General features: G+C 39.7%; 1 protein-coding gene across 3 annotated transcripts in view; it reads right to left on the bottom strand.

The window, feature by feature from the left end:
• Window positions 1-13,845, bottom strand: part of LOC124303269 (protein diaphanous) — a 44,173-nt gene extending 30,328 nt beyond the window's left edge. The window contains exons 1-2 of one of the 3 annotated variants that reach the window (XM_046760301.1): window positions 13,427-13,845; window positions 12,434-12,532 (exon numbers count right to left, since the gene is read on the bottom strand). In XM_046760301.1, the coding sequence (XP_046616257.1) occupies window positions 12,434-12,469 (36 nt within the window). In that variant the 5' untranslated portion in view covers window positions 12,470-12,532; window positions 13,427-13,845. Of the gene's footprint in view, window positions 1-2,688; window positions 3,060-5,761; window positions 6,041-12,433; window positions 12,533-13,426 lie in introns of those variants that run through there. The other 2 variants (XM_046760298.1, XM_046760299.1) reach the window with 2 other exon arrangements.
• Between the last annotated feature and the right edge of the window lie 487 nt (window positions 13,846-14,332).

The raw sequence follows: 14,332 nt of genomic DNA, 5'->3' as shown, positions 1-14,332 counted from the left end.
AGGATTCGGAGTATACACAAATACGTGGTGTGCAAATACTGCAGCATGTATACAGACAGACATACAGAATGCGAAATATCCGTAGAGGCACGATACCTCAACAGCAGTGAGAATTCGAGTCAGCCCCGAATTATTGGAGAATGTTCTCATCAGCTGGGAACGCGACAATTTTTCGTTGTATACCTATACCAAGGGACGTAACGACCAGTGGAAGAGGTGAAAAAACCGGTTCTCGTATACATGACAAATCGGTTGAAAATCTCGAACCAACGTCTCTCTCCTTCTCATTGTCAGGTAGCGTTCCGAGTTGATTATACATATTATTTATTTTATTTTTTTTTCCTTTTTCTTCAAGTAATTATAGTGCGTATATACACTTAAATGTATATATAATACCAAACCCACGCGATACATAAAATTTTACCATCCGCGTGCGCGTATAGAAGTTTCGCAAACTCGTTCACGTGCCTCACACATGCAATAACTATGATCGAAGTTGCAGGTAAGGTGAAAAAAAATATAGACGAAAATTGACGTAGGTACGACGATGACGAAACGCACGTACGTATGGATAGGTGCTAAGCAAGTCAAATGAACAAGGTGAACGAAGTGACTCGTGGCTGTTAAATAATATACGTTTATACGTATAAACGAGTATGTGTTACAAAAACTTGGCATATTATGTCTACGTACAACGCTGCTCCGGCTGAAAAACAATTCAAAAATAATAAGAGATAACGATGGTAGAGGTAACACGGTGCGTTAGAATCTTCCTCCTGCATAATTATCGTACGCATGGCGGAGCTGATGCCGAGTGTGGGCGAGTAGGAGAAGAGAAAATACCATTATCATTAGCTAAGCACCGTAACGCGACGCAAAGAGAAAAAGGGACTTTTATTCCAGCACCATCAACATCGCCACGACGGTTATTTTATCGGAGCGTACCCGGAAGAAAGATTAAAGTCACGAGCACGTGATGAACAATATGCGTTATTGCGTTTCGCGCTATATGTAAAATTTGTTATCGCTACTCGCTGAAAATAAACTGTTTCATTCTGTCGTATGACGTTTTTTTTTTTTTTTTTTTTTTCCCCTCTTGTTGTTGTCAAGGAACTCGAAGAACAGATTATTCGTTTAATATTATCATGCAGACTGCCGACGTCAATTTCACTGATTGTGAGTGAAATATATCGAAAACGTACGGTAATGTAACGTGGAACGCCGTTTAATTTAACACATTACCTTGTCATTAAATACACTATTACTTGGATAGTTTAAAAAAAAAAAAAAAAAAAAAAACGTTAATGTAAATTACGATGCTACTTTCCCGTGAAACGGCTAATTTCATTTTCAAAACGATCGTTGTCATTTATTCGTTCGTCGTATAATTACGTTGTGAATGACGAAACGACGCGCATTTTCATATTAACAGCGGTCAAAAGTATCTTCACGCACTGCGGTGGAAAGAAAAAAAAAATTGGGTGAATCCATCGTTTAACGAGTGTCATGTATATATGAGGCATTCCGCTGAGGATTTTATTTATTTTCAAGTGTAGTATAGAGTGTACAAAAAGAACATCTTTCCCCGAGATTTGGACTTCTTGGATCACGGGTTTGATTTTACTGCTCCCAAAAACATGATAACTCAATTATCGAATTGATAGCCCCAAGCGATTGGCCTTGAATTTTCCTCGTAAGTTCTTTGTTAAAGAAATGAAAATTTAGACATCAAGATGGAAGTGGGAAAGTTTTTGGTTTAGAAGCCAGAGGCGAAACATTAAGTTATTGAAAAATGAAAGAACTCGTTTTTTCTCATTTTTCTATTAATTGTTTCGCCTCAAGCTTTTAAACCAAAAGCTTGACCACTTCCATCTTGCTATCAAACTTTTCCGTTTCTAGAAACGAATTCGTGCGATAAAAATTATAAGCTAATCGATCGAAGCTATATCAATTCGATAATTGGGTTTCCATGTTCGTGATAGCAGTAAAATCAAATCCTTGGTAAAAAAAAAAATTAAAAACTCGGTAAAAGATGTTTTTTTCGTATTACTTTACACCATACTTAAAAATAAAATAAAAAACTACCGACAATGAGTATCACACGTAGGTCGATTCGGGATAGAACGCCTCACATGCGGTGGCGGGAAAGGATGATTGACCGTACAACGACTGACGAAAATACTAGACAGAAAACTCCATGCATGGGATACACAAGAGATTAAACAAGTACGACGCGTACGTATCATCAGTTTCAGAAACGTGGCCGCATACCCTGTGACGCTTAGAACACCAGCATCAGAGTGGTGGAAAGAAAAAACAACGGTGTGTTCACGTAGGTACGTACATTATGCGGGTGATACGACGTAGTACTCGTGACAGGAAATAAAACGACATGTGTTCTGATACCCTGCAACGTACATATATGTACAAATAAAACGACAGGTGCCCGCAGTCCAGTTTTCCATTGTCGCATACGTATACATATATACATATATATATATATAGGTTATACAACGCGTGGAATTGGAACACGTACCCATTTCTATGCCAATTATAATTTATACAACATAATATAACCTTCGGTATAAACAGGGTCATGTTTTTCCTCAACTGGTCATTATGTTGAAGAATATGAATGATCTGTGGTAAAGTGATGCTGCGGGAGTGAAAATTGAGCGCACAACTCACCCTCATGCCAGATTCAGCTTTCTGGTACCAACTCATCCTCCTTTTTATGCTTCCGGACATTTTTTGGAAGAGACGTTTGCTTCGGGGAGATAATGGACCAGTTTACTGTTATTGTATCAACACTATCCACTAGTTTTTAAGTTTACACAGAACTCCGTTGAACTTGTCTCTTCACTTCACTCTCCACTGTTTTTATCACACTTTATAGATCCATTAATTTTCCATGTTCGAGTGAAAAGTGGAGAAAATAACAAACGCCACCATCTGGCACACAAAGAAAAACCTCGGATGACTCTTCGCAACCGTTTTCTTCGTTGACTTGCAGGTGTTCCTGACACATTACCGCATCTTTGCTTGTCAAGGTTCAGAATCTAACAAATGGAACAATTCAATCGATCTACTCAACGCGTCGTCGTCATCGATAGTTGTTAATTAATCGAGAAGTTGCAGTCGATTAGCGTTGATCGGTCTTCAATTCAATCCTCAGATAATATTCCTACGCTTACGACTTCGGATGCAACGTCGTTCCGTGTTACTCAACGAATATCGTCGTTGTATAACGTTCTCCTCCGTCAAGTATCACCAAACACCGTCAAACGGCGCAACAGTTAAAAAAAAATAAGAAAAACAAGAAAATATCAAACTGTGACACAGAGCCCTTCGAACGGTTTCGTAACAGGGTGAGCTTGAGCTACCGACGGTCGTTCAGCGAGTGTGGCTTACAAAAATCGGATCACATTTCCCGCGGTGAACGACGTCGAGGCGACAGCCAAAGAACAGGAAAGGATTTCTGTAGCAGCTGCACGAAAGCTGCTAAACCACTGAACGATCTCTCAAAACGAGGTCCGTCGGTTCAACTGCTTCACAAGTGTAGACACCCACTGTACTTTTATTCACCTATCGTACCCCAGGGACCTGGACGACGACGATAACGACACGTGCATCTGCGGTAGACGCGGCAGTTCGCGTCCGACTGGCGGGTGCGGATAAACTACGAAATGGAAAGGCCGTTGCTTGGTTCGGAAGAGGGTGAATACTACCAAACAGCTCCGAACAAGGTTCTCGTGAACGAGAAGTCGAAGCGCAGGGAGTTATGCGGTTCGGAGTTGGTTCGAATTTATTTACCTAGACCCCCGGGATGCTCAGACAGATTCTAGAACGGGGCTTTTAGACGCGGTTCTTTCGACAACGTTTAACGTTTCTCATCGCACGAGATGAGCAGACGTGCGATGTTTGATGGGACTTGTGGGTTTCCGGCAAATCTAAGCCGCTGAGCTGAGCTCGGTGATTCCGGCGTGCGAATTGCTGATGGCAGAAAGTATATCTACGTACAGGAGCAAAAACCATCCGGCGGCAAAGCACGTTGTGTAATTGGCGACCTTCACGCCATGCTGACGAAGTGTAAGAGTATACAGGCATATACCGAGGAATGAGAAGTCGGCCTCTGTCTATCCCCTCGGGAAATGAGACCAGGTATGTATTAGGTACGCTTAGAACCACCAAAACAATCCGTTCCAATTTTATCGCACTTTTCTAAGGTTCGTTAGACGTTGCATCCTGGTGGGGAAACGACGTTGACTCGATGAATTTGGAGTCGTACGTTCGTTTCCATGAAACTTTATCACCTTCGAAGAATTACTGTTGCAATGAATTTTGGAAAGGTGGTAAAACGCATCGTTGATTTTTTCATTCCCAAGTATCGCGTTTGCTTCATTCCTTTCTACGTATAAATAGCAATCGCGAACGACTCGTATTATATACATACCGATCCTCTTACAATCAACAACGTATCTGATGAACGGAAACGTCGACGGTGTAAAATTGCGCGCGATAGAAGAAAAAAAAAGTGTACGGTGATCGAACAACGAGAATTTACCATCCTTCGCATTTGCGGCTTCCGATTCTGTTACAACTATACTCGTACATTAATTTTAAACCACGAATTTTTAGTTGAATCGTCAAACGCAGACGTTGTGGGTACTGTAATTACATCCCGGAGATACTGGACCGTATTAAAAATGACGACACATCCGGATGGGAGAAGCTGCTGAGGATGAGTTTTGAAACGAGCTGCGTAACGCGTTACACTGATTGCAACCATGACTCCTATAACGCTATTGTCTGTATCATAATAAAGAGTAGTCCAAACGAACGTGAACAAAGTTTGATACCAACCACCTTACCGAATCGATCGTCCATTTTTTACCAACTTCTACCGCACCAAATATAAATTTTATATTTTTTTGTAGATTTTTTCCACCTGCCCTCTAGGAGTAGGTATTTTGGACTCTATATTTTACAACTTGAAAATTGTGCATTGGATGAAAGCGTTGCCAAAGAAAAAGACTTGTGTTTTTTCGTAAATTTGTCTAAATACAATTGAGTAAAATTTTAATATTTGGCTGTATAAAATATTTATAAAATGTTTCAAAATATAGTGAAAAAATTATTTTTACCCGAAACTCTTTGATTAGAACCAATGATTTCTACGATAGTACAACAAAACCGGGGTAGAAGATACGAGGTGACAGAGTGACCTGGCAGGTTTGATACGACTGTGTATTATTAATTATACCCACTACTGATAACACTACGATCACAGTCACACTATACATGGTCCTTCACAAACTAGCGATATGAAGTCGTTATCAATTTCCACAGAATCTCGACCCATCAAAATGTTGTTTCTGTATATACGCGCAATGCTCGGGATTATATAATTATTGTGCTGTTCGATTTTAACAATTTACGTCTGACCGTCTAACCAAAGAAGTTTATTTTCATTGATATATGCAAAAGGCGAATGACTGGCGATTTCGAAACAATTTTCTATGAAGATGAAACACAGAGAAAATGAGAACGTGACGATTTTTCAATTCGACTCGATAGGTTACGAGTCACATTTTATTTCCGTTCGTCGATGAACTCATAGAGTCCATCTATTCCTCTATTATTGATACACTAATCCCATAGTGACCACCACATCATCACAATAAGTACAACCTTGACGATAACCGTGTGAATATACAACGATTTATGCTACGGGCATTGAAGCAGTCGATGAAATATGTACCTTATCAAAATGTTGGATTAAAAACGGTCAAGTGGGTACATGTTACACTTTCCATCCGAGTGATATGAAAACTCGTGAAATATTCCGGTGTTTTCGGTACAACGACCGCGATTTCAAAGTAATTTCGTTACGGCGAAGCGTGTGTCGGCAACCGTACAGAAATTCGACCGACGATAATTACAGCTAGGTTATAAAATATCAAGTAAGTACGTAACTACTGCCCGAAGAATCTACAAGGTCGGTACGAGGTGTACGCGGGTTCGATAAAGACTGACAATGAAATTGAACGCGTCGTCGCGGCGTCGTCCCGACTCACTCACTCACTCACTCACTCTACTTACTCCAGATCAGAGCGGGTATACGTATACCTACGATAGGTGTGTGCATGGCCCACAGAAATGTTATACCTTACACGGCGACAATGCTCAACTGTTGCGAAATAACAGCCGATAAGCGGCCCGGTACAAACATCTACCCTGTGACTTACATGCGTGTGTGGGTGTTGGGAGATATGCTGTCCGATAGAGGCGGTGATGATGACGATGACGTTGATGAGGAGGAGGAGCAACGCAGGACGAAGTTAAACGGCTATCGAATACCTTTTACTCGGTTGTGTATGAAGCATTCGACCCCGAACCAACCTACGTCTGATCCTCGCTTCATCCGCGATTTTATTTATATTTAATTATGGTGCAGTGTACGAAGAAAAAAAAAATCATCTTTCACTGAGTTTTAGATTTTATGGACCATGGATTCGGTGTTTTAAGGCTTCGAGAAAACACCAACGGGAAATTGGTTAGTCGAATGAATGAAACGCGAGAATTGCAGTACTGTATATTAATTTATCGATCACCGAGAAGCGTCTGGAAGGAAGGCGTTACTTATTTGTAGCACGTGGAGACGAGCAGGAGGTCCGTGGTTTTGAAACGGTGTAACGGATAAGGGACCGATAAGCGGTGTTATTACAGCGGACAGCATCAGGTGTGCACGGGTATCGAACTAGTACATATCTCGAATGCACTTGTGTATTATAGTACACGACGTATACTTACAGCTATTCTTTTATGACACGTTGCTGAACATTGCAGGAGTCGGTTATTTTTATGAAAAATGTTACATGTCGATTAGCATGCTTGAAATAGGTATGATGCAAATAGAAGAGAGATTGAATGTGTATAAAATAATAACGATGAACGTTTTTTCCTGCATATTACACAGTAGACCTCTACCAAGTTTTTCTTTCATCTTCTTCGTCCGGGGTGGGTTGAATTTCTGAATTTGAAAAGTTCCGAAAGCGCTTAATTCCGAATGACTAGGTGGCGAAACTTGAAGTACCGAAAATCAGAATGCCAGGGATACTGAGGATAAAAATATCGAAAATCCCGAACAGAGAAAGATCGAAGTGGTAAAATTTCATCAAGCCAGAATTCGCAGAACTGAAAATCTTTGATCATCCAGAATTTCGATGTTTCAGATTTTAAAATTTTATCATTTTGGCCCTTGCGGCATTTTTTACTTTCAGAATTTTGCCTTTTCGGAACTTTGCACTTTTGGAACTTCGAGCGTCGGGTTTCCGACCATTCGAAACTGTGACGTTTCGTCAAAATTTGACTTCTTTACTTTACGTTTCACCACCGAAAAATTGAGAATTTGGCGCTTTCGGAACTCTTCAAATTCAGAATTTCAACCCCGCCCCTCTTCGTCCTTATACTCTCCAAGGACTTGGCGTTTTGGATCCGTTTCTACAGTATTCATTGTTTACTCGCGGGGACGCGAAAGGGTGAAACGAAAAAATATACAAGTAAAAACTGTCGCGCCCAAAGAGGGACGAAGAAGCAGCAGGGTATTTAAATAAACGGAATCTATTTTCGTCCGAAACCAGCAGCATGCAGGCATACGTGAAGGTCCAAGAGATGAAAGTTGAAAAAAGATAGTGAACGAAAAAAGGGAATGAAAAAATGACGCACAAAGCTGATCGGAGCAACTGCAGCGACGAAATGCGATGCATGAATTTCTTCCCAACTCCTCAGCTAGCTTGAAAATCTCTAGTTTTTTCTAAGCTTGCATTTGTTACATTTGCTACAATAATTCCAATGACGCAATTGCGCTGCAACTGTAATCGTATATATAACGTAGTTTCTTTTTCCGGCCGTCGACTAATGACACGTTACATCTATACATATATACACACACGCGTATTATACATGAGGAATTTTCAATTACCCCGAGACTTTGATAACTCGGGAGTCGAGGGGTCGACTCAAGAATCAATCGTACGATTAACAAGCAATAAGGTCAGACGACTTGCAGGTCACGAGGTCCGTTCGGTGTAAATATGAGATCAGTAGCGGTGGATTCTTTGATCTCCTCTCATCTCCGCGGTTGAACATCTTTTCAAATTTTTTTCCCTCTGCATTCCGTTGGGAATAAAAAGTCTACAAGGACCACGATAAGCTCGAGGAGGAACATCGCGTTTAGTTACGCGTACGCGAGTCGAAACTGTTTTAATTAGTTATAGTCACCTTATACCTACTGGAATAATTAACATCAATTACGAAACCACACTAGGAAATTAATACCTCATTTCAATTGGTTTCGCTTCCGCTTCGATGCAGTAGGTATATAAAGGGACGCAAACTGCAGCGAACTTCATACAACCGAGAACTAAAAAAGACGTATAAATTGAAGAAAAATAAATAGTGCTAGGACTTGAAATGAAAAATGGCGAGAGAAAAGTGCAGCTTGGAAAAGTTAGCCAAGTCGTATAAACGTTTTAAATTTCAATTCCATGCGAGGTAGCTAATCCAGCGTCATTTCGCTACCGACCAATTTCTCACCCTCATTTGGCGTGAGTAAGAAAATGTCGCCTTTTTACAAATCTCGAGAGCATAATGTCATATATGTATGGATTCGATATGGGCTGTATACAGTAATGACCGACAGTAGCGGTGTTAGTGATCGATCTACAACACGGCTGCGCGTTTCCGCCTGTTGAAACAAATTGCTGTACATGTACGATTATTACAGTCGCTGTATTAAAATACAATACCGGGCAATCAGGTACGTATATTATACGGAAAGGCGGTTTTCACTGCGATATATACACGACGACGTGAGCAGATAACCATAAAGTGACGACACCATGCTATCATGTATTTTCCTAATTGATAGGCAAAGTCGACTGCGTCGATTAATCAAAAATTTGACTTGCAGGGATTATTAGCGAACATTCGCGTACACGTATTACTGCATTCTCGATTCCCGCTCGATGCGAACGAAAGAGTGTATGGAATAACGTTCAGCAAACTTTGTTCATAAATTAACGATTTATCTGCCACCCCCCATAGGATTACCTGTGAGCGCGTACAATTCTTGATACGAGTTATAAACGAAACTGAAAGCGAACATCATTCAGCAGCAATACTTTTTAAATTCACGTTTCGTTTCTCTTTCCATTATAACGGTAAAATATTTTATCCAAGATTCAGAGTTCTTTACAACATTGCGGGTGAAAATAATTGCAAAAAATAATGTGACTTTGATACGAAAACATGTGGATTGAGGAGTCGAGAAGTAATAACAGATGTAAAAAAAAAAAAATAAAATACCCATGAATATTCGTACGCAGGATCTACGTAATAACTCTTCAAGACTGAAAAAAAAAAACTGGCGAGATTTTAGGGGACCGGCACGTATACCGAAAACTGAGAGAAAAGGAAAGAATTGGTTATAATTAGGGGAGTTTCCGACCAGGTAAAAGATATGATTCGAGATTAGAGATTTATCCAGAATGCACGGGGATCGACGATGCTTATGGGAGGAACAACATTCCGGTTTCCAACCTTGCCTAGCCCCGGGAGACTGGAGATCTCCAACTCTGGACCAGCGCACCGTTATGTTACCTCACTTACCATCAACCCACCTACCTACTAAACTTTATACACTCGAATCCTGGAGTAGGTTGGACCGTATATATGCAATGCTGTTAGGCAAGGTTAGTCGCTTCTCGTGAACCGCGTTGGGTTTTGTCAATTTCATATCATCGAACACGTCTACCCGTAAGGAAGGAAGAAAACTTCAATTCGTTAGTTTGCACCAAGAATTTAACTCGCAAATCATACACGAAGACGTTAATGACCCTCTAATAGGAATATTCATATATTTCGTTGTTTAAAAATTTTCAACACTCCGAAACAAGCTTTGTGGCATTTTTTTTTCTTCTTCTTTTTAACATTGATTGTACGTACAGGTATTTGAGGACGAATTCCGACCTTGAGAAATCTTACCACACCGATTTATGAGTGTACACCGTGATACTTGAAGACACACGTGTCGTGCATGGGACACGCAAATCCTTTTCGACCGACCTTCCGGACGGGAAAACTGTTTGTTTTTCCAAACGGAGAGTCGGTAAGTAAGTCTGCGAGAATACTCGGGTCACCAATATCCAACATACTAGTGTCCGTTTGTTTGGATTACAGAGAGAATGTGCGAGTGTAAAATATGGAAATATTCGATGCCTGCCTTAGCAGACTTCATGGTTAATTTCTTTTCTTGTTCTTTTTTTTTTTAATACTGATTCCGTACTTGTGACGTTATCGAAACGACGAGTAGCGAATTTATGCCACGGAAATTCGAAACCTTATACCGAATTATAACAAATGAACATGATAACGGGTATGTTCGCCGATCTGAATCTTCAGATTATTATGATCGCGGCATTTCAGTTAGCTGCCTATTCAGTTAGCATTTTCTGTTGCAAAGTGCGGCTTATTATTATTACATTATCATTGCAGAAGGCGGGATTGTTTCTTTTTTTTTTCTCTCTCCTCTCTACGTAGGTACATACATTTGTTTTCTCTTACAGTCTTTTTCTTTTTTTCTTTTTTATCAAGCTAGCGTATCTAATTGCGAGTGAATACTCGATTTGAGTAGGCATCTCTCCGCCGGCCTGTCTTTCCTCTTCCGGTTTCTGCGTTAAAAATTTACAAACTTCCTGTCCGTGCTGCATGGAGATATAACACAACGCGATTTGAGCCGCTGCACGAAGTGCACAGATATTAAATTGACGACAAATGCAAGATTCAACGAAACTGAGGAACTCCTCGATGATTTTTAACCAACGAAACCGAGAACATTGATCTGAAATTATCGCAGATACGATTCCGATCAAATCTCTAGCTTATATCTGCATATCAGATTCAAGCATCTATCATCTCTTTATTTCTATATTCTATTATACTGTATTACATGTATGAAATTATACGTCATGGGTTTACCTCTCTGACGTGCACAATCATTTTTTACTCATGCCGATTATGTTGAAATCGAACAACGTTCATTCATCAGGAAATATACACGACATTATATCGACACAACACAACATGCAAGGATATACATTTTACGTATGATGCGATTGCGGTGCTTTAAAAAAGTTACTCAATTAATCACGTGGCGTGACTAATCGTATGGTACTTCTCAACGTCAAGTAAAGTCCAGCACCGTTTACCCAACTTAATTTATATATCAAACAAGTGCATAGATTTCCTTGTCGTCTGTATTAAAGAATTCTTTTTTGAAAATTATTCACATGTATGAATTGCTTTTATCAACCTGTTCGCAATGTCCGTATTGAATGCCGTTAGATATATCAATATATGCGATGTACCGTATAATATATACAATGTGTTCTTAGTATTGCTGATTTATCGATCGATTGATAATCCGTGGGGCTCGTACTTAGCTAACATCAAACAAAGACACGCTGCGTGACGTTTAACACATTGATATACCTGTATCGGTAGGTAATGCAATAAAAATACATCACGTATGAAATTTGGGTCGTGTGCGGCATTTACAATAAATAAAAACTAACAGTTCTTTACATCTATCGTTGAGGTAATCTTTTTCGACCATACCATTTTTGTCGCCGGTCCGTATATGTACGTACAATGTGTGATAACTGGGACGACGGTTACGTCATAATGTAATAATATGTATTAATATACATGTATGATACATACACGCGTATATACTCAACGTACGGGATATTTTTCATTACATCGTACTGCGTTATGTACGTTATACACTTATTTACGCCAATCTTCGACCTTGTACTAATTACTAGCGTGAAAGTAATTATCATCTGGATTTGCGTATTATTATTATTATTATTATTATTATTATTATTATTCGTATTTATTGCTTTTCGTTTTTATTTTAATTCTTCGCATCGTTAGACAGACTATGAGAAGATGGGAAAGATTTCTTAGTAAGATTTAAGAGGATTGAGAAAGAAGATGCGATTTATGGCAGTAACTTAAACACAGAATAGATCCACTCTTATCTTATCTTCTATTATTAAACTGATTTAACATCATGATCTTTTCTTAATAATATTCTGTTGATTATCTTTGTGTTCACAGTTAAAAATAATTATTGCAATTAAACTGGATAGGAATCTGTAAATTGGAACGATCGTGTTTTGCTTACACTATTGAAAAATTGATTGTACGCCACGATGATTAAATACCAATAGAACTTTTGAAATATTCCTCGCTCGTCAAGACGAGAGATATTGGGTTAAAAATAATGTATGAAAATATGGGATTGATACTTGGAGCGATGGATCAAAGGCGTGATCAAAGTCAAATTGAAAAATTAAGTACTCACAAATCCGCTTGCTGTTTTATCCTTTCGGCTCGTCATTGTTCAGGGTTTGAGCCGCTATCCTCGCTGATACATTTCTCTGTTCCGTTCTCCTCCAACGTCCTGAAATTTAATTCAACATTTAAATAAAAGAAGTTAAAATAATTGAATCAAATTTCTTTCATTCCAGAGAATTAGAATTAACGGGTACTGAAATTTCAAAAGATATACTCGATTCTAATTATTACTGCCAACCTAAGCACTTCGAGCAACTGACACAGCTGGACTTGACTTGAATGTGTACAACTCATGCATCGAGTGTGGTTCAAGATAACGAACTAATTGAGATAACATTTGATAATGTGTTTGGAGATCGGATAGAATGTGGAGTAGTTTTTTTTTTAGTACGTTAATCACCAGTTTTTGTTTGTTTACTATCGAAACTTGGTGCATATATTTCATGCGATTAAATTTATTCAAGGCATTGGTGGTGATCGAATACAAATGGGCAGGTAACCAGTAACAGGTAAAAGCTTACGTATTCGTGTGAGTAAAACGGTTGATATTCTAAATTTAGAGAATTCCAACAGGTGGTACGTTGAAAGGAACGTGTAGCACTTGCTGAGAGCGAAGTAAGAGGGGGAAAGAGGATGAAATTATTCACTATATTCTACATTTAGTCGAAGAGGAGTAATTTGGAGACACTAACCGATCAGCGAGTGAGCGAGAATTGCGCAAACGAGGGATTCGGCACTGACCTAACATAACCAAAGAACGCCGGGCATCATAAGACGCGGTTTCGAACCAGGATGATCACGTATTTGCAAATTTACGAGCGTTCGAAGATCGCGAGAAGGGCGATTATTTGGCATGTCGCGTTGGCTTTGACGAGAGACGGAGTGTCGATTCGAATGTGTGCAGGGCTTACAAGGAGAGGGGAACATGCTTGAAATTTGAAAGTCAATTTTGACAGTCGACGCTGGTGTCGGGTAATTTCAATTTTCAACGGTTACTTACCTCGCTCGCTGACAACAACGCCGAGCTTGCAATTAGACGAGTGACGGCGATGACGGTTATTTGGTAAAAATGCTAGGCACACGTGCGTGTCACACGATCTTCTTCACAGAACAAATTGCCAGCTGAACGCGCCAAGTTCACTCCGCACACCAGTTGGTTAATTCAACAACAACACATGACGTAGATTTTCCTTGAATAACACAACACGACTTGAACACAACCACCGACAACGCGATCGGCCAGAGGCGCTAATCTGACACCGGAAGACGATTCACGCTGTTTTGCGATATACGATTGCTGACGAGGAATCTCGGGGCAAACTTCACACCGCGCTTCAAATAGTTCACCGATGATCTTTTGTTTCAACGAGTTTCCAGAGAGCTATGATTCGAATTCTCGGAATTTTGACACACGTTTTGTTATCGCTTTTTCAGACGGCAGATAACTTCCGGGTCTCCGCAATAACGAACATCGCTTTTTTTACACTCGCAATTCTCACGGCTCGATTCGTCCAATCCCTGTGACGCGATTTTTACTCCACCTTGCCGCTGGAACAAGAACCTTTCACGTAGAGTCACCACTCAACTATAATATAACCGCATAACACATACGGTTCAATGAGACCACGAAGTAATGAGTGAGACTCTCGAATCGCACAGCTGTCTATCTATTCAATCGGCGGCAGATTTGAATTGGAGACAGGATAACAATAACAATAGTAAGCGCGGACGATAAATGTAACGTTGTAGTAACAAACGGTATCAATACCGATATGAAACGTGCTTGGAATTTAACTAAGATTTTAATTGGCATAATTTACAATCTGTTTAGTATATCAGTTTATCGAACGTATTTCATTACCAAATTATCACAATAATACAGATGTTGTATATGAACGGTATATGT

Source organism: Neodiprion virginianus, chromosome 4 (genome assembly GCF_021901495.1).
Source record: "Neodiprion virginianus isolate iyNeoVirg1 chromosome 4, iyNeoVirg1.1, whole genome shotgun sequence".
In the NCBI taxonomy this organism is placed as follows: domain Eukaryota; kingdom Metazoa; phylum Arthropoda; class Insecta; order Hymenoptera; family Diprionidae; genus Neodiprion; species Neodiprion virginianus.
This window is presented reverse-complemented; position numbering and strand designations above follow the sequence as displayed.